General features: G+C 49.3%; 1 protein-coding gene across 2 annotated transcripts in view; it reads left to right on the forward strand.

The window, feature by feature from the left end:
• LOC119955806 (metabotropic glutamate receptor 6-like) overlaps positions 1–27,670 on the forward strand; it is a 104,868-nt gene that overhangs the window by 44,994 nt on the left and 32,204 nt on the right. Inside the window, exon 7 of one of the 2 annotated variants that reach the window (XM_038782395.1) lies at positions 21,067–21,267. The exons of the other annotated variant lie outside the window; for it this stretch is intronic. Within the exon in view, the coding sequence (XP_038638323.1) occupies positions 21,067–21,267 (201 nt within the window). The remainder of the gene's footprint in view (positions 1–21,066; positions 21,268–27,670) is intronic. 2 annotated transcript variants of the gene reach the window in all.

Here is a 27,670-nt window from a genome sequence, read left to right on the forward strand (position 1 = left end):
ATGCAGGAAGTCAGAAGGTAGTAAAACAGGTACAGAAACAAAAGGCAGTAAGGGGGAAAATTGATGACAGAGAAGCCATAGTCAAAGATCAAAAAGAGTGACAGAACAAGGCACAGTGACTGAGGGGAGCTCAGTGAATAGGCCCAGTAATACTAAAAGGAATAAAACGGGAAGTAAAAATGTAAATGGTAAGCTATGCAGCAGGTTGTTACATGAAGATATGGGTTCAACGACAAGGAAAATTAGGAGAAAAGTTAAGAGGAAATATAACTTAGGAGAGGTTACTGATCGAGGTGTTAAGATTCAAAACAGAGGTATAAAAGCCAACATAAGTGTAGTTTACCTGAATGCTCATAGTATTCGGAATAAGGTAAATGAGTTGCTGGCGCAAATCATCGTGAATGACTATGATTTAATGGCCATTACTGAAACATGGCTAAAGGATGGTCATGACTGGGAGCTAAATATCCAAGGGTATCAAACTATTCAGAAGGGCAGTGGATGGTAAGGGAGGTGTTGTAGCTCTGTTATTTAAGGATGACATCCGGGCAATAGTAAGGGATGACATCGGTGCTATGGAGGATAATGTTGAATCATGGCTAAAGGATGGTCATGACTGGGAGCTAAATATCCAAGGGTATCAAACTATTTGGAAGGGCAGAGTGGATGGTAAGGGAGGTGTTGTAGCTCTGTTATTTAAGAGTGACATCCGGGCAATAGTAAGGGATGACATCGGTGCTATGGAGGATAAGGTTGAATCACTTTGGGTGGAAATCAGGAATAGTAAGGCGAAAAAGTCACTGAAAGGAGTAGTCTATCGGCCACCAAATAGTAACGAGATGGTGGGGCAGGCAATAAAAAAAGAAATAACTGATTTTAATCTACATGTCGATTGGTTTAACCAGGTCGGTCAAGGCAGCCTTGAGGAGGAGTTTATAGAATGTATCCACGATAGTTTCTGAGAACAGTATGTAATGGAACCTACGAGGGAACAAGCGATCCTAGATCTGGTCCTGTGTAATGAGACAGGATTGATTAATGATCTCATAGTTAGGGATCCTCTTGGAAGGAGCGATCACGATATGGTGGAATTTAAAATACAGATAGAGGATGAGAAGGTAAAATGAAACAACTAGTGTTTTGTGCTTAAACAAAGGAGATTACAATGGGATGAGAGAAGAGCCTAGCTGAGGTAGACTGGGAGCAAAGACTTTATGGTTAAACAGTTGAGGAACAGTGGAGAACCTTCCAAGCGATTTTTCACAGTGCTCAGCAAAGGTTTATACCAACAAAAAGGAAGGACGGTAGAAAGAGGGAAAATAAGACCGTGGATATCTAAGGAAATAAGGGAGAGTATCAAATTGAAGGAAAAAGCATACAAAGTGGCAAAGATTAGTGGGAGACTAGAGGACTGGGAAATCTTTAGGGGGCAACAGAAAGCTACTAAAAAAACTATAAAGAAGAGTAAGATAGATTATGAGAGTAAATTTGCTCAGAATATAAAACAGATAGTAAAAGTTTCTACAAATGTATAAAACAAAAAAGAGTGGCTAAGGTAAAAATTGGTCCTTGAGAGGATGAGAAGGGAGATTTAATCATGGGAGATGAGGAAATGGTTGAGGAACTGAACAGGTTTTTTGGGTCGGTCTTCACAGTGGAAGACATAAATAACATGCCAGTGAAAGACATAAATAACATGCCAGTGACTGATAGAAATGAGGCTATGACAGGTGAGGACCTTGAGATGATTGCTATCACTAAGGAGATAGTGATGGGCAAGCTAATGGGGCTAAAGGTAGACAAGTCTCCTGGCCCTGATGGAATGCATCTCAGAGTGCTAAAAGAGATGGCTAGTATGTCATTTTGGTACCAACTTTTGGCAGTTGTCCTTTCGGAAAAATGGCCTGTTCTAATTCATCAGAAGTATTGTGTTCCTCTGCAGAAACCCTGTCTATATCAGTTAACTGGTCCTCATAGTTCTGTAACATGTGCGTAGCAGTTGACCCTGGTTCTTCATCATGTCTGTCTGCTCTGTCTAAATTAGAACATTTGTAAATTATTAATCTGCACCCATTATCCTTGATGAATGTACCCGAATAGTCTGATTGCCATGTTGCAAAATAATTGTTTTGCCTATGATCTTTTCTGGGCCTTTCCATTCGTTACATTTGTCTCTCTTATAGTATACTATGTTTCCTTGCTGAGAAGTGGTATTTGATGGCCGATGAACTTAGGGCTTGTATTAGTACCTGGGAATATGATGTTATTGGTATTACTGAGACTTGGTTGAGGGAAGGGCAAGATTGGCAACTAAATATCCCAGGGCATAGATGCTTCAGGAGTGATAGAGAAGTAGGTAAAAGGGGTGGAGGAGTTGCATTACTGGTCAGAGATGATATCACAGCTGTGATTAAGGAGGGCACTATGGAGGATTTGAGCACTGAGGCAATATGGGTAGAGTTAAGAAGTAGGAAGGGTGCAGTAACATTGTTGGGACTTTACTACAGGCCTCCCAAAAGTGAGCGTGAAGTAAAGGTACAAATATATAGACAGATTATCGAAAAATGTAGGAGCAATAGGGTGGTTGTGATGGGAGATTTTAACTTCCCCAACATTGAATGGGACTCGTAGTGTTTGAGGCGTAGATGGAGCAGAGTTTGTAAGGAGCATCCAGGAGAGTTTTTTTAGAGCAGTATGTAAATAGTCCAACTCGGGAAGGGGCCATACTGGACCTGGTATTGGGGACTGATCCCGGCCAGATGGTTGAAGTTTCAGTCAGTGATTACTTTGGAATAGCGATCACAATTTCGTAAGTTTTAGAATACTCATGGACAAAGACGAGAGTGGTCCTAAAGGAAGAGTGCTAAATTGGGGAAAGGCCAAGTATAACAAAATTCGGAAGGAGCTAGGGAATGTGGATTGGGAGCAGCTGTTTAAGGGTAAATCCACATTTGAAATGTGGGAGTCTTTTAAGGAAACGTTGATTAGAGTGCAGGACAGATATGTCCCTATGAAAATGAGGGATAGAAATGCCAAGATTAGGAAACCATGGATGACGGGTGAAATTGTGAGACTAGCTAAGATGAAAAAGGAAGCATACATAAGATCGAGGCGACTTAAAACTGATGAAGCTTTGGAAGAATATCGGGAAAGTAGGACAAATCTCAAACGCGCAATAAACAGGGCTAAAAGGGGTCATGAAATATCTTTGGCTAACAGGGTTAAGGAAAATCCCAGAGCCGCAGAGTTACGGCCCATTTATTCGTATGTAAGGAGCAAGAGGGTAACTAGAGAAAGGATTGGCCCACTCAAAGACAAAAGAGGGAATTTATGTGTGCAGTCAGAGGAAATGAGTGAGATTCTTAATGACTACTTTGCATCGGTATTCACCAAGGAGAGGGACATGACGGATGTTGAGGTTAGGGATATAGTTATAGAATTTACAGTGCAGAACAAGGCCATTCGGCCCATCTAGTCTGCACCGGCTCTTGGAAAAAGAACCCTACCCAAGGTCAGCACCTCCACCCTATCCCCATAACCCAGTAACCACACCCAACACTGAGGGCAATTTTGGACACTAAGGGCAATTTGTCATGGCCAATCCACCTAACCTGCACATCTTTGAATTATGGGAGGAAACCGGAGCACCCGGAGGAAACCCACGCACAGGCGGGGAGGATGTGCTGACTCCGCACAGACAGTGACCCAAGCCAGAATCGAACCTGGGACCCTGGAGCTGTGAAGCGATTGTGCTATCCACAATGCTACTGTGCTCAATGTTTAAATACTCTAGGTCAAGTCGGCATAAGGAAGGGGGAAGTTTTATTCTAAAAGGCATTAAGGTGGACGTCCCCAGGTCTGGATGGGATCTATCCCAGGTTACTGAGGGAAGCGAGGGACGAAATGGCTGGGGCCTTGACAGATATATTTGCAGCATCCTTGAACATGGATGAATTCCCGGAGGACTGGAGAATTGCTAATGTTGTCCCTTTGTTTAAGAAGGATAGCAGGGATAATCCAGGGAATTATAGACCTGTGAGCTTGACGTTAGTGGTAGGTAAACTGTTGGAGAAGATACTGAGGGATAGGATCTATTCACATTTGGAAGAAAATAGACTTATCAGTGATAGGCAGCATGGTTTTGTGCAAGGAAGGTCATGCCTTACAAACCTAATAGAATTCTTTGAGGAAGTGACAAAGTTAATTGATGAGGGAAGGGCTGTAGATGTCATATACATGGACTTCAGTAAGGCGTTTGATAAAGCTTCCCATGGAGGGTTGATGGAAAAAGTGAAGTCGCATGGGGTTCAGGGTGTACTAGCTAGATGGACAAAGAACTGGCTGGGCAACAGGAGACAGAGAGTAGTGGTGGAAGGGAGTGTCTCAAAATGGAGAAGGGTGACGAGTGGTGTTCAATACGGATCCGTGCTTGGACCACTGTTGTTTGTGATCTACATAAATGACCTGGAGGAAGGTATAGGTGGTCTGATTACCAAGTTTGCAGAGGATACTAAGATTGGTGGAGTTGCAGATAGCGAGGGGGACTGTCAGAGAATACGGCAAAATATAGATAGATTGGAGAGTTGGGCAGAGAAATGGCAGATGGAGTTCAATCCAGGCAAATGCGAGGTGATGCATTTTGGAAAATCCAATTCAAGAGCGGACTACATGGTCAATGGAAGAGTCCTGGGGAAAATTGATGTACAGATAGATCTGGGAGTTCAGGTCCATTGTACCCTGAAGGTGGCAACACAGGTTGATAGAGTGGTCAAGAAGGCATGCTTGCCTTCATTGGATGGGATAGTGAGTACAAGAGTAGGCAGGTCATGTTACAGTTGTATAGGACTTTGGTTTGGCCACATTTGGAATACTGCGTGCAGTTCTGGTCGCCACATTACCAGAAGGATGTGGATGCTTTAGAGAGGGTGCAGAGGAGGTTCACCAGGATGTTGCCTGGTATGGAGGGTGCTAGCTATGAAGAAAGGTTGAGTAGATTAGGATTGTTTTAGTTGGAAAGACAGAGGTTGAGGGGGGACCTGATTAAGGTCTACAAAATTCTGAGAGATATGGACAGGGTGGATAGCAACAAGCTTTTTCCCAGAGTGGGGGTGTCAATTACAAGGGGTCACGATTTCAAGGTGAGAGGGGGAAAGTTTAAGGGAGATGTGCGTGGAAAGTTTTTTACGCAGAGGGTGGTGGGTGCCTGGAATGATTTGCCAGCGGAAGTGGTAGAGGTGGGCACGATAGCATCATTTAAGATGTATCTAGACAGATATATGAACGGGCGGGGAACAGAGGGAAGTAGACCTTGGAAAATAGACAACACGTTTAGATAGAAGATCTGGATCGGCGCAGGCTGGGAGGGCCGAGGGCCTGTTCCTGTAATCTTCTTTGTTCTATTGTTCTACATTATGCCTTAAAGCTCTGCAAATTCTTTCAGAGACTTCTGCTTCCAAAAAAGGATTTTCTACTGCTATGTAATGCAATTAAATGCTCAGCAAGGGCAGAGCTAATTGCAGTCCCTTCCCAAGCTGGAGGCTGGTCACCCAAAATGGCCTAAATGGGCTTTCCGCAGCCGTATTCATAACTGTGACATTCTTGTTTTCAGACTTTAGCTCAGTGAGCTAGACAGCTGGTTTGTGATGCAGAACAAGGCCAGCAGGGCGGGTTCAATTCCCGTACCAGCTGAGAATTCTGAATTCTCTCTCTGTGTGCCCGAACAGGAGCCGGCGTGTGACAAAGAAGGACTTTTCACAGTAACTTCATTGCAGTGTTCATGAAAGTCGACTTGTGACAATAAAGATTATAAGTATATTATTATATCCCGAAACTGATCATTAGCAAATCTTCCCCCTTTGTCTGGAAGGAATTTTTCCGGTGGGCCCATTCCTGTCCCTAGCTATTTTTCCACAATCTGATCCAGGATTACTATCGTTTATTTACTTCGTATAATAGTTGATTGACTAAATCTGGTTGCTAAATCGACAAAATGCAAAATAAATATATTGTTAGCTTGGTCCCAAATCTTAAAGTCCATGGCCACAATGATCGTGATCGTGATCGTGTCCCATACTTCCTGCAAACCTCACAGAAATCACTAACCTATTCTATCAGTTTAGTATAGTCTTCCTCCCTACCCCTGCATCCTTTAATACATTTTTCAACCTCCGAGAAGACGGATGGGCAAATTGCCAATGCAGTATTAAAATACAACAAGCTTTTTGTCAGCTAAAGTCCAATTTCCAGCTACCAATAGCACATCCTTAACAACTGCACGTGAAATAGTATTTGTCAGTAATGGAATACAATAGTGTCCCGACTCTGTAAATTGTAAGTCCACCGTCTTTCCAAAAACTGTTGCCTTATCCTGTGTTATGGGCCAGGGTTTAGAGAACCCCAAAGTGTATCATGGAGTTCACTTGACCCACAACTTTAAATAGATTGTGGTATGGGGAGCACACGGCCCACTCTACAGGTGTGGTACAGCAGAAATGGGAAAGTATTTTTTAAAGCAAAACGATGTTTATTCTATGAACTCAAGTTAACCTTTTTAAAACATACAGTGAACATCTTAGCAACCATTAATTCAAATACAACCCCCAAAGACTACAACACTAAGTAATCCTTTAAGATTTCCTTTTAACATCCATACGACTTAAAAAAAAACCTTTGACAGAAGCACATCAGGTTAAAGTCACTACTGAAAACATTTATAATTCCGAATTCACCAAATGATCAAGTGATAGTCTTTTGATGGCAGAGAGAACAGCAGCACGCCTGCTCTGTCTGGCTTCAGCTCCAACACTGAAAACACAACTAAAACACACCCTAACAGACAGCCCAGCTCCACCCACACTCTGACATCACTGATAAACCTCCATTTCTTAAAGGTACATTTCTTAAGCACCCATTTCTTAAAGGTACTCTCATATGATACCTGTGAAATATCCATCGCCAGGTATCCTTAGTCCACATAACAACTGCACTTCTCCATTGGTCGTAGGATCCCCTTTCAGAAAATAATGGCGGGTAGTCATTCCGACCATCTTTATCCTAGGGTCAGCTATATTTTCTTTTTTCCTTCTCACTCACTCCTTGGTGGATGCAGATTATTTTTTCCTTCTGGAAAAGTTGACCTTTCAACGCTTTACATTTACAGAGGAACCATCCTCCACTCCCACTGTTATCCTCTGGCTGCTGTTGAGTAAAGAGTTAAGAGATCTGCTCCTTTTCCCAAACACCTTTCTTTTTTCCTTGAACACATTCTGTACCAAAACTCTATCGCCACATCACATGCCACAAAGGCCACCTGTAGCCTCTTTACATATCAGTGTCAATTATTGGATACTTCACATCAATGAACCATCTAGTTGGAATGTCTCTGAACCCATTGCTTAACACTATGACCCTTACACTGCTGTGACCCTTACACCGCTGTGACCCTTACACCGCTGTGACCCTTACACTGCTGTGACCCTTACACAGCTGTGACCCTTACACCGCTGTGACCCTTACACTGCTGTGACCCTTACACTGCTGTGACCCTTACACCGCTGTGACCCTTACACTGCTGTGACCCTTACACTGCTGTGACCCTTACACTGCTGTGACCCTTACACTGCTGTGACCTTTACGCTGCTGTGACCCTTACACTGCTGTGACCCTTAAACCGCTGTGACCCTTACGCTGCTGTGACCCTTACACTGCTGTGACCCTTACACTGCTGTGACCCTTACACTGCTGTGACCCTTACACTGCTGTGACCCTTACACTGCTGTGACCCTTACACCGCTGTGTGCTTGTGTTACTTCAGTCCTTGTGTTACTGCTGCCCTTGTGTTACTGCTGCCCTTGTGTTACTGCTGCCCTTGTGTTACTGCTGCCCTTGTGTTACTCTGGCCCTTGTGTTTCTGCGGCCCTTGTGTTACTGAGGCCCTTGTGTTACTACGGCCCTTGTGTTACTGTGGCCCTTGTGTTACTGCGGCCCTTGTGTTACTCTGGCCCTTGTGTTGCTGTTGCCCTTGTGTTACTCTGGCCCTTGTGTTACTGCCGCCCTTGTGTTACTACGGCCCTTGTGTTACTGCTGCCCTTGTGTTACTCTGGCCCTTGTATTACTGAGGCCCTTGTGTTACTCTGGACCTTGTGTTACTGTTGCCCTTGTGTTACTGAGGCCCTTGTGTTACTACGGCCCTTGTATTACTGCTGCCCTTGTGTTAGTGCTGCCCTTGTGTTACTGCTGCCCTTGTGTTACTCTGGCCCTTGTATTACTGAGGCCCTTGTGTTACTCTGGCCCTTGTGTTACTGTTGCCCTTGTGTTACTGAGGCCCTTGTGTCACTCTGGCCCTTGTGTTACTGCGGCCCTTGTGTTACTGCTGCCCTTGCGTTACTGCGGCCCTTGTGTTACTGCTGCCCTTGTGTTACTGCTGCCCTTGTGTTACTACGGCCCTTGTGTTACTGCTGCCCTTGTGTTACTGAGGCCCATGTGTTACCACGGCCCTTGTGTTACTGAGGTCCTTGTGTTACTGAGGCCATTGTGTTACTGCGGCCCTTGTGTTACTGCTGCCCTTGTGTTACTGCTGCCCTTGTGTTACTGCGGCCCTTGTGTTACTGCTGCCCTTGTGTTACTACGGCCCTTGTGTTACTGTGGCCCTTGTGTTACTGAGGCCCTTGTGTTACCACGGCCCTTGTGTTACTGAGGTCCTTGTGTTACTGAGGTCCTTGTGTTACTGCTGCCCTTGTGTTACTACGGCCCTTGTGTTACTCTGGCCCTTGTGTTACTGCGGCCCTTGTGTTACTGCTGCCCTTGTGTTACTCTGGCCCTTGTGTTACTGCTGCCCTTGTGTTACTGCTGCCCTTGTGTTACTACGGCCCTTGTGTTACTGTGGCCCTTGTGTTACTGCTGCCCTTGTGTTACTGAGGCCCTTGTGTTACCACGGCCCTTGTGTTACTGCGGCCCATATGTTACTGAGGTCCTTGTGTTACTGAGGCCCTTGTGTTACTGTGGCCCTTGTGTTACTGTTGCCCTTGTGTTACTGCTGCCCTTGTGTTACTCTGGCCCTTGTATTACTGAGGCCCTTGTGTTACTGCTGCCCTTGCGTTACTGCGGCCCTAACGTTACTGAGGCCCTTGTGTCACTGAGGCCCTTGTGTTACTGAGGCCCTTGTGTTACTACGGCCCTTGTGTTACTGTGGTTCTTGTGTTACTGCTGCCCTTGTGTTACTGCGGCCCTTGTGTTACTGCTGCCCTTGTGTTACTACGGCCCTTGTGTTACTGCGGCCCTTGTGTTCCTGCGGCCCTTGTGTTACTAAGGCCCTTGTGTTACTGCGGCCCTTGTGTTACTGCGGCCCTTGTGTTACTGCTGCCCTTGTGTTACTGAGGCCCTTGTGTTACTGCGACCCTTGCGTTACTGCAGCCCTTGTGTTACTGAGGCCCTTGTGTTACTGCCGCCCTTGTGTTACTGAGACCCTTGTGTTACTACGGCCTTTGTGTTACTGAGGCCCTTGTGTTACTGTGGCCCTTGTGTTACTGCCGCCCTTGTGTTACTGAGGCCCTTGTGTTACTGCGGCCCTTGTGTTACTGCTGCCCTTGTGTTACTGAGGTCCTTGTGTTACTGCGGCCCTTGTGTTACTGCTGCCCTTGTGTTACTGAGGCCCTTGTGTTACCACGGCCCTTGTGTTACTGCTGCCCTTGTGTTACTGAGGCCCTTGTGTTACTGAGGTCCTTGTGTTACTGCGGCCCTTGTGTTACTGCGGCCCTTGTGTTACTCTGGCCCTTGTGTTACTGAGGTCCTTGTGTTACTGAGGTCCTTGTGTTACTGCGGCCCTTGTGTTACTGCGGCCCTTGTGTTACTCTGGCCCTTGTGTTACTGAGGTCCTTGTGTCACTGCTGCCCTTGTGTTACTGCGGCCCTTGTGTTACTCTGGCCCTTGTGTTACTGAGGCCCTTGTGTTACTACGGCCCTTGTGTTACTGCGGCCCTTGTGTTACTGCTGCCCTTGTGTTACTGCGGCCCTTGTGTTACTGCGGCCCTTGAGTTACTGCTGCCCTTGTGTTACTGAGGCCCTTGTGTTACTGCGGCCCTTGTGTTACTGTGGCCCTTGTGTTACTCTGGCCCTTGTGTTACTCTGGCCCTTGTGTTACTGCCGCTCTTGTGTTACTGCCGCCCTTGTGTTACTGCGGCCCTTGTGTTACTGAGGCCCTTGTGTTACTGCTGCCCTTGTGTTACTCTGGCCCTTGTATTACTGAGGCCCTTGCGTTACTGCGGCCCTTGTGTTACTGCTGCCCTTGTGTTACTGCGGCCCTTGTGTTACTGCCGCCCTTGTGTTACTGCGGCCCTTGTGTTACTGCGGCCCTTGTGTTACTGCTGCCCTTGTGTTACTGAGGTCCTTGTGTTACTACGGCCCTTGTGTTACTGCGGCCCTTGTGTTACTGCTGCCCTTGTATTACTGCGGCCCTTGTGTTACTGCCGCCCTTGTGTTACTGAGGCCCTTGTGTTACTGCCGCCCTTGTGTTACTGAGGTCCTTGTGTTACTACGGCCCTTGAGTTACTGAGGCCCTTGTGTTACTGCGGCCCTTGTGTTACTGCTGCCCTTGTGTTACTGCGGCCCTTGTGTTACTGCTGCCCTTGTGTTACTGTGGCCCTTGTGTTACTGCCGCCCTTGTGTTACTACGGCCCTTGTGTTACTGCTGCCCTTGTGTTACTACTGCCCTTGTGTTACTACGGCCCTTGTGTTACTGAGGTCCTTGTGTTACTACGGCCCTTGTGTTACTGCTGCCCTTGTGTTACTGCGACACTTGCGTTACTGCTGCCCTTGTGTTACTGAGGCCCTTGTGTTACTGCTGCCCTTGTGTTACTGCGGCCCTTGTGTTACTGCTGCCCTTGTGTTACTGCTGCCCTTGTGTTACTGAGGCCCTTGTGTTACTGCCACCCTTGTGTTACTGAGGCCCTTGTGTTACTGCCGCCCTTGTGTTACTGCGGCCCTTGTGTTACTGCGGCCCTTGTGTTACTATGACCCTTGTGTTACTGCGGCCCTTGTGTTACTGAGGCCCTTGTGTTACTGTGGCCCTTGTGTTACTCTGGCCCTTGTGTTACTGTGGCCCTTGTGTTACTGTGGCCCTTGTATTACTGCTGCCCTTGTGTTACTGAGACCCTTGTGTTACTGCTGCCCTTGTGTTACTGAGGCCCTTGTGTTACTCCGGCCCTTGTGTTACTGTGGCCCTTGTGTTACTGCCGCCCTTGTGTTACTATGGCCCTTGTGTTACTGCTGCCCTTGTGTTACTGCTGCCCTTGTGTTACTGCGGCCCTTGTGTTACTGAGGCCGTTGTGTTACTGAGTTCCTTGGGTTACTACGGCCCTTGTGTTACTGCTGCCCTTGTGTTACTGAGGCCCTTGTGTTACTACGGCCCTTGTGTTACTGCCGCCCTTGTGTTACTATGGCCCTTGTGTTACTGCTGCCCTTGTGTTACTGCTGCCCTTGTGTTACTGAGGCCCTTGTGTTACCACGGCCCTTGTGTTACTACTGCCCTTGTGTTACTGCCGCCCTTGTGTTACTGCTGCCCTTGTGTTACTGCTGCCCTTGTGTTACCACGGCCCTTGTGTTACTACTGCCCTTGTGTTACTATGGCCCTTGTGTTACTGCTGCCCTTGTGTTACTGTGGCCCTTGTGTTACTCTGGCCCTTGTGTTACTGCTGCCCTTGTGTTACTGAGGCCCTTGTGTTACCACGGCCCTTGTGTTACTACTGCCCTTGTGTTACTGCCGCCCTTGTGTTACTACGGCCCTTGTCTTACTGCTGCCCTTGTGTTACTGAGGCCCTTGTGTGACTGCGGCCCTTGTGTTACTGCGGCCCTTGTGTTACTACGGCCCTTGTGTTACTGCTGCCCTTGTGTTACTGCGGCCCTTGTGTTACTGCGGCCCTTGTGTTACTGCGGCCCTTGTGTTACTGCAGCCCTTGTGTTACTGCTGCCCTTGTGTTACTGAGGCCCTTGTGTTACTACTGCCCTTGTGTTACTGAGGCCCTTGTGTTACTACGGCCCTTGTGTTACTGAGGCCCTTGTGTTACTGTGGCCATTGTGTTACTAAGGCCCTTGTGTTACTGAGGTCCTTGTGTTACTACGGCCCTTGTGTTACTGCGGCCCTTGTGTTACTGCTGCCCTTGTGTTACTGCTGCCCTTGTGTTACTGCTGCCCTTGTGTTACTGTGGCCCTTGTGTTACTGCGGCCCTTGTGTTCCTGCGGCCCTTGTGTTACTAAGGCCCTTGTGTTACTGCGGCCCTTGTGTTACTGCGGCCCTTGTGGTACTGCTGCCCTTGTGTTACTGAGGCCCTTGTGTTACTGCGGCCCTTGTGTTACTGCTGCCCTTGTGTTACTGAGGTCCTTGTGTTACTGCGGCCCTTGTGTTACTGCTGCCCTTGTGTTACTGAGGCCCTTGTGTTACCACGGCCCTTGTGTTACTGCTGCCCTTGTGTTACTGAGGCCCTTGTGTTACTGAGGTCCTTGTGTTACTGCGGCCCTTGTGTTACTGCGGCCCTTGTGTTACTCTGGCCCTTGTGTTACTGAGGTCCTTGTGTTACTGAGGTCCTTGTGTTACTGCGGCCCTTGTGTTACTGCGGCCCTTGTGTTACTCTGGCCCTTGTGTTACTGAGGTCCTTGTGTCACTGCTGCCCTTGTGTTACTGCGGCCCTTGTGTTACTCTGGCCCTTGTGTTACTGAGGCCCTTGTGTTACTACGGCCCTTGTGTTACTGCGGCCCTTGTGTTACTGCTGCCCTTGTGTTACTGCGGCCCTTGTGTTACTGCGGCCCTTGAGTTACTGCTGCCCTTGTGTTACTGCTGCCCTTGTGTTACTGCCGCTCTTGTGTTACTGCCGCCCTTGTGTTACTGCGGCCCTTGTGTTACTGAGGCCCTTGTGTTACTGCTGCCCTTGTGTTACTCTGGCCCTTGTATTACTGAGGCCCTTGCGTTACTGCGGCCCTTGTGTTACTGCTGCCCTTGTGTTACTGCGGCCCTTGTGTTACTGCCGCCCTTGTGTTACTGCGGCCCTTGTGTTACTGCGGCCCTTGTGTTACTGCTGCCCTTGTGTTACTGAGGTCCTTGTGTTACTACGGCCCTTGTGTTACTGCGGCCCTTGTGTTACTGCTGCCCTTGTATTACTGCGGCCCTTGTGTTACTGCCGCCCTTGTGTTACTGAGGCCCTTGTGTTACTGCCGCCCTTGTGTTACTGAGGTCCTTGTGTTACTACGGCCCTTGTGTTACTGAGGCCCTTGTGTTACTGCGGCCCTTGTGTTACTGCTGCCCTTGTGTTACTGCGGCCCTTGTGTTACTGCTGCCCTTGTGTTACTGTGGCCCTTGTGTTACTGCCGCCCTTGTGTTACTACGGCCCTTGTGTTACTGCTGCCCTTGTGTTACTACTGCCCTTGTGTTACTACGGCCCTTGTGTTACTGAGGTCCTTGTGTTACTACGGCCCTTGTGTTACTGCTGCCCTTGTGTTACTGCGACACTTGCGTTACTGCTGCCCTTGTGTTACTGAGGCCCTTGTGTTACTGTGGCCTTTGTGTTACTGCGGCCCTTGTGTTACTGCTGCCCTTGTGTTACTGCGGCCCTTGTGTTACTGCTGCCCTTGTGTTACTGCGGCCCTTGTGTTACTGCTGCCCTTGTGTTACTGCGGCCCTTGTGTTACTGCTGCCCTTGTGTTACTGCTGCCCTTGTGTTACTGAGGCCCTTGTGTTACTGCCACCCTTGTGTTACTGAGGCCCTTGTGTTACTGCCGCCCTTGTGTTACTGCGGCCCTTGTGTTCTTGCGGCCCTTGTGTTACTATGACCCTTGTGTTACTGCGGCCTTTGTGTTACTGAGGCCCTTGTGTTACTGTGGCCCTTGTGTTACTCTGGCCCTTGTGTTACTGTGGCCCTTGTGTTACTGTGGCCCTTGTATTACTGCTGCCCTTGTGTTACTGAGACCCTTGTGTTACTGCTGCCCTTGTGTTACTGAGGCCCTTGTGTTACTCCGGCCCTTGTGTTACTGTGGCCCTTGTGTTACTGCCGCCCTTGTGTTACTATGGCCCTTGTGTTACTGCTGCCCTTGTGTTACTGCTGCCCTTGTGTTACTGCGGCCCTTGTGTTACTGAGGCCGTTGTGTTACTGAGTTCCTTTGGTTACTACGGCCCTTGTGTTACTGCTGCCCTTGTGTTACTGAGGCCCTTGTGTTACTACGGCCCTTGTGTTACTGCCGCCCTTGTGTTACTATGGCCCTTGTGTTACTGCTGCCCTTGTGTTACTGCTGCCCTTGTGTTACTGCCGCCCTTGTGTTACTATGGCCCTTGTGTTACTGCTGCCCTTGTGTTACTGCTGCCCTTGTGTTACTGAGGCCCTTGTGTTACCACGGCCCTTGTGTTACTGTGGCCCTGTGTTACTCCGGCCCTTGTGTTACTGCTGCCCTTGTGTTACTGAGGCCCTTGTGTTACCACGGCCCTTGTGTTACTACTGCCCTTGTGTTACTGCGGCCCTTGTGTTACTGCTGCCCTTGTGTTACTGCTGCCCTTGTGTTACCACGGCCCTTGTGTTACTACTGCCCTTGTGTTACTATGGCCCTTGTGTTACTGCTGCCCTTGTGTTACTGTGGCCCTTGTGTTACTCCGGCCCTTGTGTTACTGCTGCCCTTGTGTTACTGAGGCCCTTGTGTTACCACGGCCCTTGTGTTACTACTGCCCTTGTGTTACTGCCGCCCTTGTGTTACTACGGCCCTTGTGTTACTGCTGCCCTTGTGTTACTGAGGCCCTTGTGTGACTGCGGCCCTTGTGTTACTGCGGCCCTTGTGTTACTACGGCCCTTGTGTTACTGCTGCCCTTGTGTTACTGCGGCCCTTGCGTTACTGCGGCCCTTGTGTTACTGCGGCCCTTGTGTTACTGCAGCCCTTGTGTTACTGCTGCCCTTGTGTTACTGAGGCCCTTGTGTTACTACTGCCCTTGTGTTACTGAGGCCCTTGTGTTACTACGGCCCTTGTGTTACTGAGGCCCTTGTGTTACTGTGGCCATTGTGTTACTAAGGCCCTTGTGTTACTGAGGTCCTTGTGTTACTACGGCCCTTGTGTTACTGCAGCCCTTGTGTTACTGCTGCCCTTGTGTTACTGAGGCCCTTGTGTTACTACTGCCCTTGTGTTACTGAGGCCCTTGTGTTACTACGGCCCTTGTGTTACTGAGGCCCTTGTGTTACTGTGGCCATTGTGTTACTAAGGCCCTTGTGTTACTGCGGCCCTTGTGTTACTGCTGCCCTTGTATTACTGCTGCCCTTGTGTTACTGCTGCCCTTGTGTTACTGTGGCCCTTGTGTTACTGCAGCCCTTGTGTTACTGCAGCCCTTGTGTTACTGCTGCCCTTGTGTTACTACGGCCCTTGTGTTACTGAGGCCCTTGTGTTACTGCCGCCCTTGTGTTACTGAGGCCCTTGTGTTACTGAGGCCGTTGTGTTACTGTGGCCCTTGTATTACTGCTGCCCTTGTGTTACTGAGGCCCTTGTGTTACTGCTGCCCTTGTGTTACTATGACCCTTGTGTTACTGCGTCCCTTGTGTTACTGAGGCCCTTGTGTTACTGAGGCCCTTGTGTTACTGCTGCCCTTGTGTTACTATGACCCTTGTGTTACTGCTGCCCTTGTGTTACTGTGGCCCTTGTATTACTGAGGCCCTTGTGTTACTACGGCCCTTGTGTTACTACGGCCCTTGTGTTACTGTGGCCCTTGTGTTACTGTGGCCCTTGTGTTACTGTGGCCCTTGTATTACTGCTGCCCTTGTGTTACTGCTGCCCTTGTGTTACTGCTGCCCTTGTGTTACTGAGGCCCTTGTGTTACTCCGGCCCTTGTGTTACTGTGGCCCTTGTGTTACTGCCGCCCTTGTGTTACTATGGCCCTTGTGTTACTGCTGCCCTTGTGTTACTGCTGCCCTTGTGTTACTGAGGCCCTTGTGTTACCACGGCCCTTGTGTTACTGTGGCCCTGTGTTACTCCGGCCCTTGTGTTACTGCTGCCCTTGTGTTACTGAGGCCCTTGTGTTACCACAGCCCTTGTGTTACTGCCGCCCTTGTGTTACTGCCGCCCTTGTGTTACTGCCGCCCTTGTGTTACTACGGCCCTTGTGTTACTGCTGCCCTTGTGTTACTGAGGCCCTTGTGTGACTGCGGCCCTTGTGTTACTGCGGCCCTTGTGTTACTCTGGCCCTTGTGTTACTGCTGCCCTTGTGTTACTGCTGCCCCTGTGTTACTGTGGCCCTTGTGTTACTCCGGCCCTTGTGTTACTGCTGCCCTTGTGTTACTGAGGCCCTTGTGTTACCACGGCCCTTGTGTTACTACTGCCCTTGTGTCACTGCCGCCCTTGTGTTACTCTGGCCCTTGTGTTACTGAGGCCCTTGTGTTACTGAGGCCCTTGTGTTACTGAGGCCCTTGTGTTACTGCGGCCCTTGTGTTATTGCGGCCCTTGTGTTACTCTGGCCCTTGTGTTACTGCAACCCTTGTGTTACTACTGCCCTTGTGTTACTATGGCCCTTGTGTTACTGAGGCCCTTGTGTTACTGAGGCCCTTGTGTTACTGCGGCCCTTGTGTTACTGAGGCCCTTGTGTTACTGAGGCCCTTGTGTTACTGAGGCCCTTGTGTTACTACGGCCCTTGTGTTACTACTGCCCTTGTGTTACTATGGCCCTTGTGTTACTATGGCCCTTGTGTTACTATGGCCCTTGTGTTACTGAGGCCCTTGTGTTACTGAGGCCCTTGTGTTACTGAGGCCCTTGTGTTACTGAGGCCCTTGTGTTACTGCGGCCCTTGTGTTACTGAGGCCCTTGTGTTACTGAGGCCCTTGTGTTACTAAGGCCCTTGTGTTACTGCTGCCCTTGTGTTACTGCTGCCCTTGTGTTACTGAGGCCCTTGTGTTACTGAGGCCCTTGTGTTACTGAGACCCTTGTGTTACTACTGACCTTGTGTTACTGAGGCCCTTGTGTTACTACTGACCTTGTGTTACTGTGGTCCTTGTTTTACTGCAGCCAGTGTGTTACATGGAACATACAGTGCATAAGGAGGCCATTTGGCCCATTTAAGCCCTCACTTTCACCCTATCCCCGTAGCGCAATAATCCCTCCTATCCTTTTTGGTCACTAAGTGCAATTTAGCACGGCCAATCCACCTAACCTGCACATCTTTGGACTATGGGAGGAAACCGGAGCAACCGGAGGAAACCTACGCAGACACGGGGAGAATGTGCAGACTCCGTACAGGCAGTGACCTAACAGTGTTACTACTGCCTTTGTTTAATTTCTGCCCTTGTGTTACTGACGCCATAATGTTACTGCAGCCCTTGTTTTTCTGTGGATCTCATGTTACCATAAGACCATAAGACATAGGAGTGGAAGTATGGCCATTCGGCCCATCGAGTCCACTCCGCCATTCAATCATGGCTGATGGGTATTTCAACTCCACCTACCAGCATTCTCCCCGTAGCCCTTAATTCCTCGCGACATCAAGAATTTATCTATCTCTGCCTTGAAGCCATTTAGCGTCCCGACCTCCACTGCACTCCGCGGCAATGAATTCCACAGGCCCACCATTCTCTGGCTGAAGAAATGTCTCCGCATTTCTGTTCTGAATTTACCCCCTCTAATTCTAAGGCTGTGCCCACGGGTCCTCGTTTCTTTGCGTCCACCCTTTCTAAGCCATGTATTATCTTGTAAGTTTCTATTAGATCTCCCCTTAACCTTCTAAACTCCAATGAATACAATCCCAGGATCCTCAGCCGTTCATCATATGTTAGACCCGCCATTCCAGGGATCATCCGTGTGAATCTCCGCTGGACACGCTCCAGTGCCAGTATGTCCTTCCTGAGATGTGGGGCCCAAAACTGGACACAGTACTCCAAATGGGGCCTAACCAGAGCCTTATAAAGGCTCAGTAGCACATCGCTGCTTTTATATTCCAACCCTCTTGAGATAAATGACAACATTGCATTCGCTTTCTTAATCACAGCTTCAACCTGCATGTTTACCTTTAGGGAATCCTCGACTAGCACTCCCAGATCCCTTTGTACTTTGGCATTATGAATTTTCTCACCGTTTAGAAAGTAGTCTCTGCTTGGATTCTTTTTTCCAAAGTGCAAGACCTCACATTTTCTCACGTTGAATTGCATCAGCCATTTCCTGCACCACTCTCCCAAACTGTCTAGATCCTTCTGCAGCCTCCCCACTTCCTCAGCACTACCTGCCTGACCACCTAACTTTGTATCATCGGCAAACTTCACTAGAATGCCCCCAGTCCCTTCATCCAGATCATTAATATATATGGTGAACAGCTGCGGCCCCAACACTGAACCCTGTGGGACACCGCTGGTCACCGGCTGCCATTCCGAAAAAGAACCTTTTATCCCAACTCTCTGCCTTCTGTCAGACAGCCAATCCTCAACCCATGCCAGTAGCTCACCTCGAACACCATGGGCCCTCACCTTACTCAGCAGCTTCCTGTGTGGCACCTTATCAAAGGCCTTTTGGAAATCCAGATAGACCACATCCACTGGGTTTCCCTGGTCTAACCTACTTGTCATCTCCTCAAAGAATTCTAACAGGTTCGTCAGGCACGACCTCCCCTTACTAAATCCATGTTGACTTGTTCTAATCCGACCCTGCTCTTCCAAGAATTTAGAAATCTCATCCTTAACGATCGATTCTAGAATTTTACCAACAACCGAGGTTAGGCTAATTGGCCTATAATTTTCCATCTTTTGTCTTGATCCTTTCTTGAACAAGGGGGTTACAACAGCGATCTTCCAATCGTTCGGGACTTCCCCTGACTCCAGTGATTTTTGAAAGATCTCAACCAACGCTTCCGCTATTTCTTCAGCCACCTCCCTCAGAACTCTAGGGTGTAGCCCATCGGGGCCAGGAGATTTGTCAATTTTAAGACCTTTTAGCTTTTTTAGCACCATCTCTTTTGTAATGGCAACCATACTCAACTCAGCCCCCGACCCTCTATAATTTTTGGGATATTACTCATGTCTTCCACTGTGAAGACAGACGCAAAGTACTTATTAAGTTCTCCAGCTATTTCCTCGTCTCCCATCACTAGCCTTCCGGAATCAGTTTGAATTGGCCCAATGTCTACTTTGGCCTGTCGTTTGTTTCTTATGTATTGAAATAAACTTTTACTATCATTTCTTATATTACTGGCTAGCCTGCCTTCATATTTGATCCTCTCCTTCCTTATTTGTCTCTTTGTTAACCTCTGTTTGTTTTTGTAGCCTTCCCATTCTTCTGATTTCCCAGTGCTTTTGGCCACTTTATAGGATCTCTCTTTTTCTTTGATACATTTCCTGACCTCCTTTGTCAGCCATGGCTGTCTAATCCCTCCCCAGATAATCTTTCTTTTCTTGGGGATGAACCTCTGTACAGTGTCCTCAATTATGCATACAAACTCCTGCCATTTTTGCTCTGCTGTCTTCCCCACTAGGGTCTGCTTCCAGTCGATTTTCGCCAGTTCCTCTCTCATGCCCTCGTAATTACCTTTATTTAACTGGAACACCATTACATCCGATTTTGCCTTCTCTCTTTCAAACTGCAGACTGAACTCAACCATATTATGATCACTGCTTCCTAAGTGTTCCCTTACTTTAAGATCTTTTATAAAGTCTGGTTCATTACATAGCACTTAATGTGGGTGTTGTGTTACTGTGACCCTCGTGTTACTGTGACCCTTGTTTTCCTGTGACCCTAGTGTTACTGTGACCCTTGTGTTACTTCAGCCCTTGTGATGCTGCGGGGCCATTCTGAGTTCACTGCAGGGTCATACTGAGTTCACTGTGGGGTCATTTTGAGTTCACTGTGGGGTCATTCTGAGTTTACTGCGGGGTCATTCGGAGTTTACTGTGGGGTCATTCGGAGTTTACTGTGGGGTCATTCGGAGTTCACTGTGGGATCATTCTGAGTTCACTAAGGGGTCATTCTGAGTTCACTGTGGGGTCATTCTGAGTTCACTGCAGGGTCATTCAGAGTTCACTGCAGGGTCATTCTGAGTTCACTGTGGGGTTATTCGGAATTCACTGCAGGGTCATTCTGAGTTCACTGTGAGGTCATTCTCAGTTCACTGCGGGGTTATTCAGCGTTCACTGCAGGGTCATTAGGAGTTCATTGTGGGGTTATTCTGCATTTTCTGAGGTGGGGGTAATGGGGTGAGTTGTACTTTCCTGAGATATAAATAGAGTTGATGTTTCCTGGGACATTACAGGAGGCCTGTGAGGAATTTGAGTAACTGTAGGTCACTCCCATTGTTAGAGAGGGATCTCTCACCTTTGTTGTTCTAGTAACCATCCTGATTCCTACTCTATCTCTCTTTTTCTCTCTCTCTCTTACTCACTATTTCTCTATCTGCCGTGACTCCTTCCTTCCCTCTCCTCTCTTTTTCTTGCTGCTTCAACATTCTTCCTTTCTCACTCTCTCTGCACTCTCTGTCTCCCCCTTCTCTTTCTGTCTCTCCTCTCCCTGTTCCCTTTCTTGTTCCCCAGTTCCTTCTCCCTCTCCACTCTTTCCAACCTTTCTCTCTTCATTATTCCCTCGACCTGCCCTCTCCCTATCTCTGTCTCCCCCTCTTCACTCTTTACTCTTTCTCCTCCCCTCTAGCCCTCTCTCTGCTGTACCATCCACCCATCTCTTCTCTCTCTTTCCATCTCTCCATCCCTCTATCCTGCCTCGCTGCTTCCTCCCTCACCTTCCTCCTCCATTCTTTCTCCCCACTTCTCCCTCTCGCTCCCTCCCTCTACTCCCCCTCTCTCTCCTCTTCCTTCCATCCATCTCACTCTCTCTCCCCTCCCTCACTCCTTCCTTCTCTCTCTCTCTCGCCCTCCCTTTTCTGTCCTCTCTCCCTCAACCTCCCCTCTTCTCCTCTCTCTTCCCCACCCACTCTCTGTCTCCTCTCTCCCCCCTCTGTCTTTTTCCCTTCCCTTGCTCCCTCCCTCTCTTCTCTTCTGCCCTTTCTCTACTTTCTCACACCCTCTCTCACCCTCATCGTCTCTCAGTCACTTTCTAACTCTCCTCTCTCCCTATCTGTCTCTCTGACTCTCCAGGTCAGGAGAAGATTGGCCATGATTCGCACTACGAACAGGAGGGGAAGGTCCAGTTTGTGATTGACGCTGTGTACGCAATGGCTCATGCCCTGCATGATATGCACAATGACCTGTGCACTGGAGTCAATGGCGTCTGTACGAAAATGGACACCATCGATGGGAAAACTCTGTTACAGTACATTAGGAGTGTGACCTTCAACGGTGAGCCCAAGATCAAGAACGGGAAGGTGTTGCATTGGTTCCATTAATGTACCATTGTTGACCACATTCAGTTTAACCTTTGGCCTTTCACCTCCGGGGACATCAACCCGAGTTTCTCTCTCTTTTCCTCAGGGGATGTTGTGACGGACATTCAGTTGATCAGCCCTTGAAGGCAAATGGAGTCCATTGGCTGGGAAAAGGGAAGCATATGGAGGGGTTAAGAGGAGACGTGGAGGTGGCAACAGAAGAGGCAGCAGCCAGATTCATCGAGATTAACTCCACAGTATAGGGCCCCCCAGGCAACTGAAAGCACAGCTGCCAATGGTGGGGCGATGGGAATCGGGGGATGCTCAAGAGGCCAGAATCGGAGGAGCGCAGAGATCGCGATGGGTTTGTGCAGATTACAGAGATAGGGAGGGTTGTAGGGACTGGAGGAGGTTACAGAGATAGGGAGCGTTGTCAGGGCTAGAAGAAGTTACAGAGATAGGGAGCGTTGTCAGGGCTAGAAGAAGTTACAGAGATGGGGAGGGTTGTAGGGACCGGAGCAGGTTACAGTGATTGAGATCTGGGTGTACAGGTCCACAGGTTATTGAAATTAGCGAGGCAGGTATCGAAGTCAAGAAGGCATACGGCATGCTTGCCTTCATCGGCCGGGGCATTGAGTATAAAAATTGGCAAGTCATGCTGCAGCTGTATAGAACCTTAGTTAGGCCACACTTGGAGGACGTTACAGAGATAGAACATAGAACAATACAGCGCAGTACAGGCCCTTCGGCCCTCGATGTTGCACCGACATGGAAAAAACTAAAGGCCATCTAACCTACACTATGCCCTTATCATCCATATGCTTATCCAATAAACTTTTAAATGCCCTCAATGTTGGCGAGTTCACTACTGTTACAGGGAGGGCATTCCACGGCCTCACCACTCTTTGCGTAAAAAACCCACCTCTGACCTCTGTCCTATATCTCTTACCCCTCAATTTAAGGCTATGTCCCCTCGTGCTAGCCACCTCCATCCGCGGGAGAAGGCTCTCGCTGTCCACCCTATCTAACCCTCTGATCATTTTGTATGCCTCTATTAAGTCACCTCTTAACCTTCTTCTCTCTAACGAAAACAACCTCAAGTCCATCAGCCTTTCCTCATAAGATTTTCCCTCCATACCAGGCAACATCCTGGTAAATCTCCTCTGCACCTGTTCCAAAGCTTCCACGTCCTTCCTATAATGAGGCGACCAGAACTGTACGCAATACTCCAAATGCGGCCGTACTAGAGTTTTGTACAACTGCAACATGACCTCATGGCCCCGGAACTCAATCCCTCTACCAATAAAGGCCAACACACCATAGGCCTTCTTCACAGCCTTATCAACCTGGGTGGCAACTTTCAGGGATCTATGTACATGGACACCGAGATCCCTCTGCTCATCCACACTACCAAGAATTGTACCATTAGCCAAATATTCCGCATTCCTGTTATTCTTTCCAAAGTGAATCACTTCACACTTCTCCACATTAAACTCCATTTGCCACCTCTCAGCCCAGCTCTGCAGCTTATCTATGTCCCTCTGTAACCTGCAACATCCTTCCGCACTGTCTACAACTCCACCGACTTTAGTGTCGTCTGCAAATTTACTCACCCATCCTTCTGCGCCCTCCTCTAGGTCATTTATAAAAATGACAAACAGCAATGGCCCCAGAACAGATCCTTGTGGTACGCCACTCGTAACTGAACTCCATTCTGAACATTTCCCATCAACCACCACTTCTTTCAACTAGCGAATTTCTGATCCACATCTCTAAATTACCCTCAATCCCCAGCCTCCGTATTTTCTGCAATAGCCGACCGTGGGGAACCTTATCAAACGCTTTACTGAAATCCATATACACCACATCAACTGCTCTACCCTCGTCTACCTGTTCAGTCACCTTCTCAAAGAACTCGATAAGGTTTGTGAGGCATGACCTACCCTTCACAAAACCATGCTGACTATCCCTAATCATATCATTCCTATCTAGATGATTATAAATCGTATCTTTTATAATCCTCTCTAAGACTTTACCCACCACAGACGTTAGGCTCACCGGCCTATAGTTACCGGATATTGAGGGTTAGAACATAGAACATAGAACAGTACAGCACAGAACAGGCCCTTCGGCCCTCAATGCTGTGCCGAACAATGATCACCCTACTCATCCACCCTATACCCGTAACCCAACAATCCCCCCCTTAACCTTACTTGTATTAGGACACTACAGGCAATTTAGCATGGCCAATCCACCTAACCCGCACATCTTTGGACTGTGGGAGGAAACCGGAGCACCCGGAGGAAACCCACGCACACAGGGGGAGGACGTGCAGACTCCACACAGACAGTGACCCAGCCGGGAATCGAACCTGGGACCCTGGAGCTGTGAAGCATTTATGCTAACCACCATGCTACCCTGCTGCCCCATTGTAGGGGCTGGAAGTGGTTACAGAGATAGGGAGGGTTGTAGGGGCTGGAGGAGGTTACATAGATAGGGAGGGTTGTAGGGGCTGGAGGAGGTTACAGATAGGGAGGGTTGTAGGGGCTGGAGGAGGTTACAGAGATGGGCAGGGTTGTAGGGGCTGGAGGAGGTTACAGACAGGGAGGGTTGTATGGGCTGGAGGAGGTTACGGAGATAGGGAGGGTTGTAGGTGCTGGAGGAGGTTACAGATAGGGAGGGTTGTAGGGGCTGGAGGAGGTTACAGAGATAGTGAGGGTTGTAGGGGCTGTTGGAGGTTACAGAGATGGGCAGGTTTGTAGGGGCTGGAGGAGGTTACAGATAGGGAGGGTTGTAGGGGCTGGAGGAGGTTACAGAGATAGGGAGGGTTGTAGGGGCTGGAGGAGGTTACAGAGACAGGGAGGGTTGTAGGGGCTGGAGGAGGTTACAGAGATAGGGAGGGCTGTAGGGACTGGAGGAGGTTACAGAGGTAGGGAGGGTTGTTGGGACTGGAGGAGGTTACAGAAATAGGGAGGTTTGTAAGAGCTGGAAGAGGTTACAGAGATAGGGAGGGTTGTAGGGGCTGGAGGAGGTTACAGAGATAGGGAGGGTTGTAGGGGCTGGAGGAGGTTACAGAGACAGGGAGGGTTGTAGGGGCTGGAGGAGGTTACAGAGATAGGGAGGGCTGTAGGGACTGGAGGAGGTTACAGAGGTAGGGAGGGTTGTTGGGACTGGAGGAGGTTACAGAAATAGGGAGGTTTGTAAGGGCTGGAAGAGGTTACAGAGATAGGGAGGGTTGTAGCGGCTGGAGGAGGTTACAGAAATAGGGAGGGCTGTAGGGACTGGAGGAGGTTACAGAGATAGGGAGGGTTGTAGGGGCTGGAGGAGGTTACAGAGATAGGGAGGGCTGTGGGGGCTGGAGGAGGTTACAGAGATAGGGAGGGTTGTGAGGAATCCATTGGCAGGTATTTGAAAACAAGAATGAGGATTTTAAAATGGAGACAATGCCGGATCGGGAGCCAGTATAGGTCAGCAAGCACCGGGGGTGATGGGTGAACAGGAACTCGGCGTGAGTTAGGACACAGCGGCTCGGAGTTTGGGATAAGCTGAAGGTCGGGAGGGTGGGAAGGAGAGAACAGATTGAATGTGGAACCAAGAACAGTCGGAGCAGTTGGCATTCAGCTGGAGTTATGTGCCGAGGGAGGGGATGAGCAATTTTAGCCTTGAGCATTTAATTATTTTTTAAATTGTGTCTGAGCGTCTGACTGTAATTAGTGAAGGACCCAGGAGGGATTGGACAAGTGTGGCCTAGTTGACCAAAAAAAGCCTTGACTGCTACTTGATGCAGCAAGGCACCCTGGGTAAGGAGCAACAAAGAGCCAAGGTTATAGACCAACATTGCTGGTTTTCTGACACTCGTAGTGACGAATCCCGGTGCTGTTAAAGAGGAGGTGCTCACAGGCACTGGTGACAGAGTTTACCTTCCTTTCGGTCCTTGTGCCACACTGGTCGCTACGGAAACCGGGCCTTGCACTGGAGTATTGACCTGTCATATTGGCTGTCAGTTCGGCTCTGTCGGTTGGCCTTGATGGTTTCGAGCGAGCTGGTGGGGGTAAGCGGGGGGGAAGTTAGGGGGAGATGCCCTCAGCCCTAGAGGCTCCACCTACCCTCGAGTCAGGACTCAGGGAGCAAACCAGGACTGTCAGGGCTGCGGTTTGCTTATCGATAGCAGAGCCTGACAGCTCAACAGGGGTGGGCACCTGGCATTTAAATCTGCAGTCCCTGGCCTCCCCCACCCACCCCTATATGCCCTATCCATGCCCTACTCCTTCATCCCTCCGCAGGCCTTGAATGCCAACTCCCAGTTTGGCCAAGGGCCAGACGTCCTATCTCCAACTCCCAGGGCCTGGCAGAAAGGATTTGACAGCTCTAATACTGGGGGATTAACTTGGCTGATTTATCAAATATTACAAACTAGCAGCTGCACAGCAAACTGCATAAATGGGAGGGAGCTCAGGGCACAGTGCGAGAGTGTATGTGTGTGCACAATTGCTGGGGGGTACGAGCGTGTGGGCTCGTCTGCACGTCCGACGGTCCTTTTTACGTCTATATCCAGAATCACAGAGAAGCACAGGGGAGGAGAAGGAGACCATTCCTCCTCTCATTCACCCCCTCTCCCCGCCCTACCCCCCCCCCCCCCCCCCCCCCCCGACCACATTCCTGCACATTTTTCTCCTTCAAGTATTTCTCCACCCCCCCCCCCCCCTCCCCCACCCTCCGCACTTTCGGGAGTGAATCTGCTCTCAGTGCCCTTTCAAGTCACAACTCGCTGCGTCAAAAATAAAATTCTCATTCACTCCCCCAGATTCATTTTCCCATTCTCTCCAATCGAATCCCGACAGTACAGAAGGAGGCTATTTGGCCCATTGAGTCTGCACCGACCCGCCGACAGAACAGCCCATCCAAGCCCCCCCCCCCCCCACCCTATCACCGTAACCTGGAGCACCCGGAGGAAACCCACGCAGACACGGGGAGAACGTGCAGTCTCCGCACAGATAGTGACCCAGTGGGGAATCGAATCTGGGTCCCTGGCGCCATGAGACAGCGGCGCTGACCGACGTGCCATCCCTGCCTCCTCCGGTTACCAATTCTCCTGCCACAGGGAATGTCGGGGTGTAAGAAAGGGAAGTGGCCATTCAGCCGGTCGGGGCTGCCCCACCATTCGATGCTGATCCCGGGCCCCTGATCCCCTTCGGAGAGAGTGAAGAGGAGATTCAACAATCCGGAATGGTTTAGGGTTGGGTCGATGAGGTGAAACCAGGCGGGCTGGAGGTCAATAACCAGAGCGATACAGGTTTTAAATGATCCAATGAATCGGGAGAATGAGAGGAACGTTTTATTCACACAGCGAGTGCTGAGGCTTCTGAATGGGCTGCCAGTCAGCATTTATTAATATATTCCTTTACTAGCCCAGCCCTAATTGACCCTCAGGAAGTTGGTGGGTGAGCGGCCATATTTAACCGCTACAATCCCTGTGTGGTGTAGGTACACCTATAGTGCTGTTAGGGAGTTCCAGGATTCTGGCCCAGCGACAGTGAAAGAACGGCCAAAATATTTCCAAGTCGGGGTGATGTGTGTGTGGGGGACTCGGACGGGGGAACTTGCAGGCGGTGGGTGGTCCCCATGTCGTCTGCAGCCCGTGGGTAGAGGTGGCAGGTTTGGGTTGTGCTTGTTGATGGAGCCTTGGCGAGTGGCTGCAGTGAATCTTGTAGACGGTACACACGGCTGCTGCTGTGCATTGGTGTTTCACTTGAGGCTTTCAATAGGGGATTACAAGACCATAAGACATCGGAGCAGAATTAGGCCACTCGGCCCATCGAGTCTGCTCCGCCATTCAATCATGGACGATATTTTCTCATCCCCATTTTCCTGCCTTCTCCCCATAACCCCTGATCCCCTTATTAATCAAGAACCTATCTCTGTGCGGAGTCTGCACGTCCTCCCCGTGTGCGCATGGGTTTCCTCCGGGTGCTCCGGTTTCCTCCCACAGTCCAAAGATGTGCGGGTTAGGTGGATTGGCCATGCTAAATTGCCCGTAGTGTAAGGTTAATGGGGGGATTGTTGGGTTACGGGTATACCGGTTACGTGGGTTAAGTAGGGTGATCATTGCTCGGCACAACATCGAGGGCCGAAGGGCCTGTTCTGTGCTGTACTGTTCTATGTTCTATGTTCTGTCTTAAAGACACTCAGTGAATTGGCCTCCACAGCCTTCTGCGGCAAAGAGTTCCACAGATTCACCACCCTCTGGCTGAAGAAATTCCTCCTCATCTCTGTTTTAAAGGATTGTCCCTTTAGTCTGAGATGGTGTCCTCTGCTTCTAGTTTTTCCTACAAGTGGAAACATCCTCTCCACGTCCACTCTATCCAGGCCTCGCAGTG

Source organism: Scyliorhinus canicula, chromosome 21, assembly GCF_902713615.1.
Source record: "Scyliorhinus canicula chromosome 21, sScyCan1.1, whole genome shotgun sequence".
Taxonomy (NCBI): Eukaryota; Metazoa; Chordata; class Chondrichthyes; order Carcharhiniformes; family Scyliorhinidae; genus Scyliorhinus; species Scyliorhinus canicula.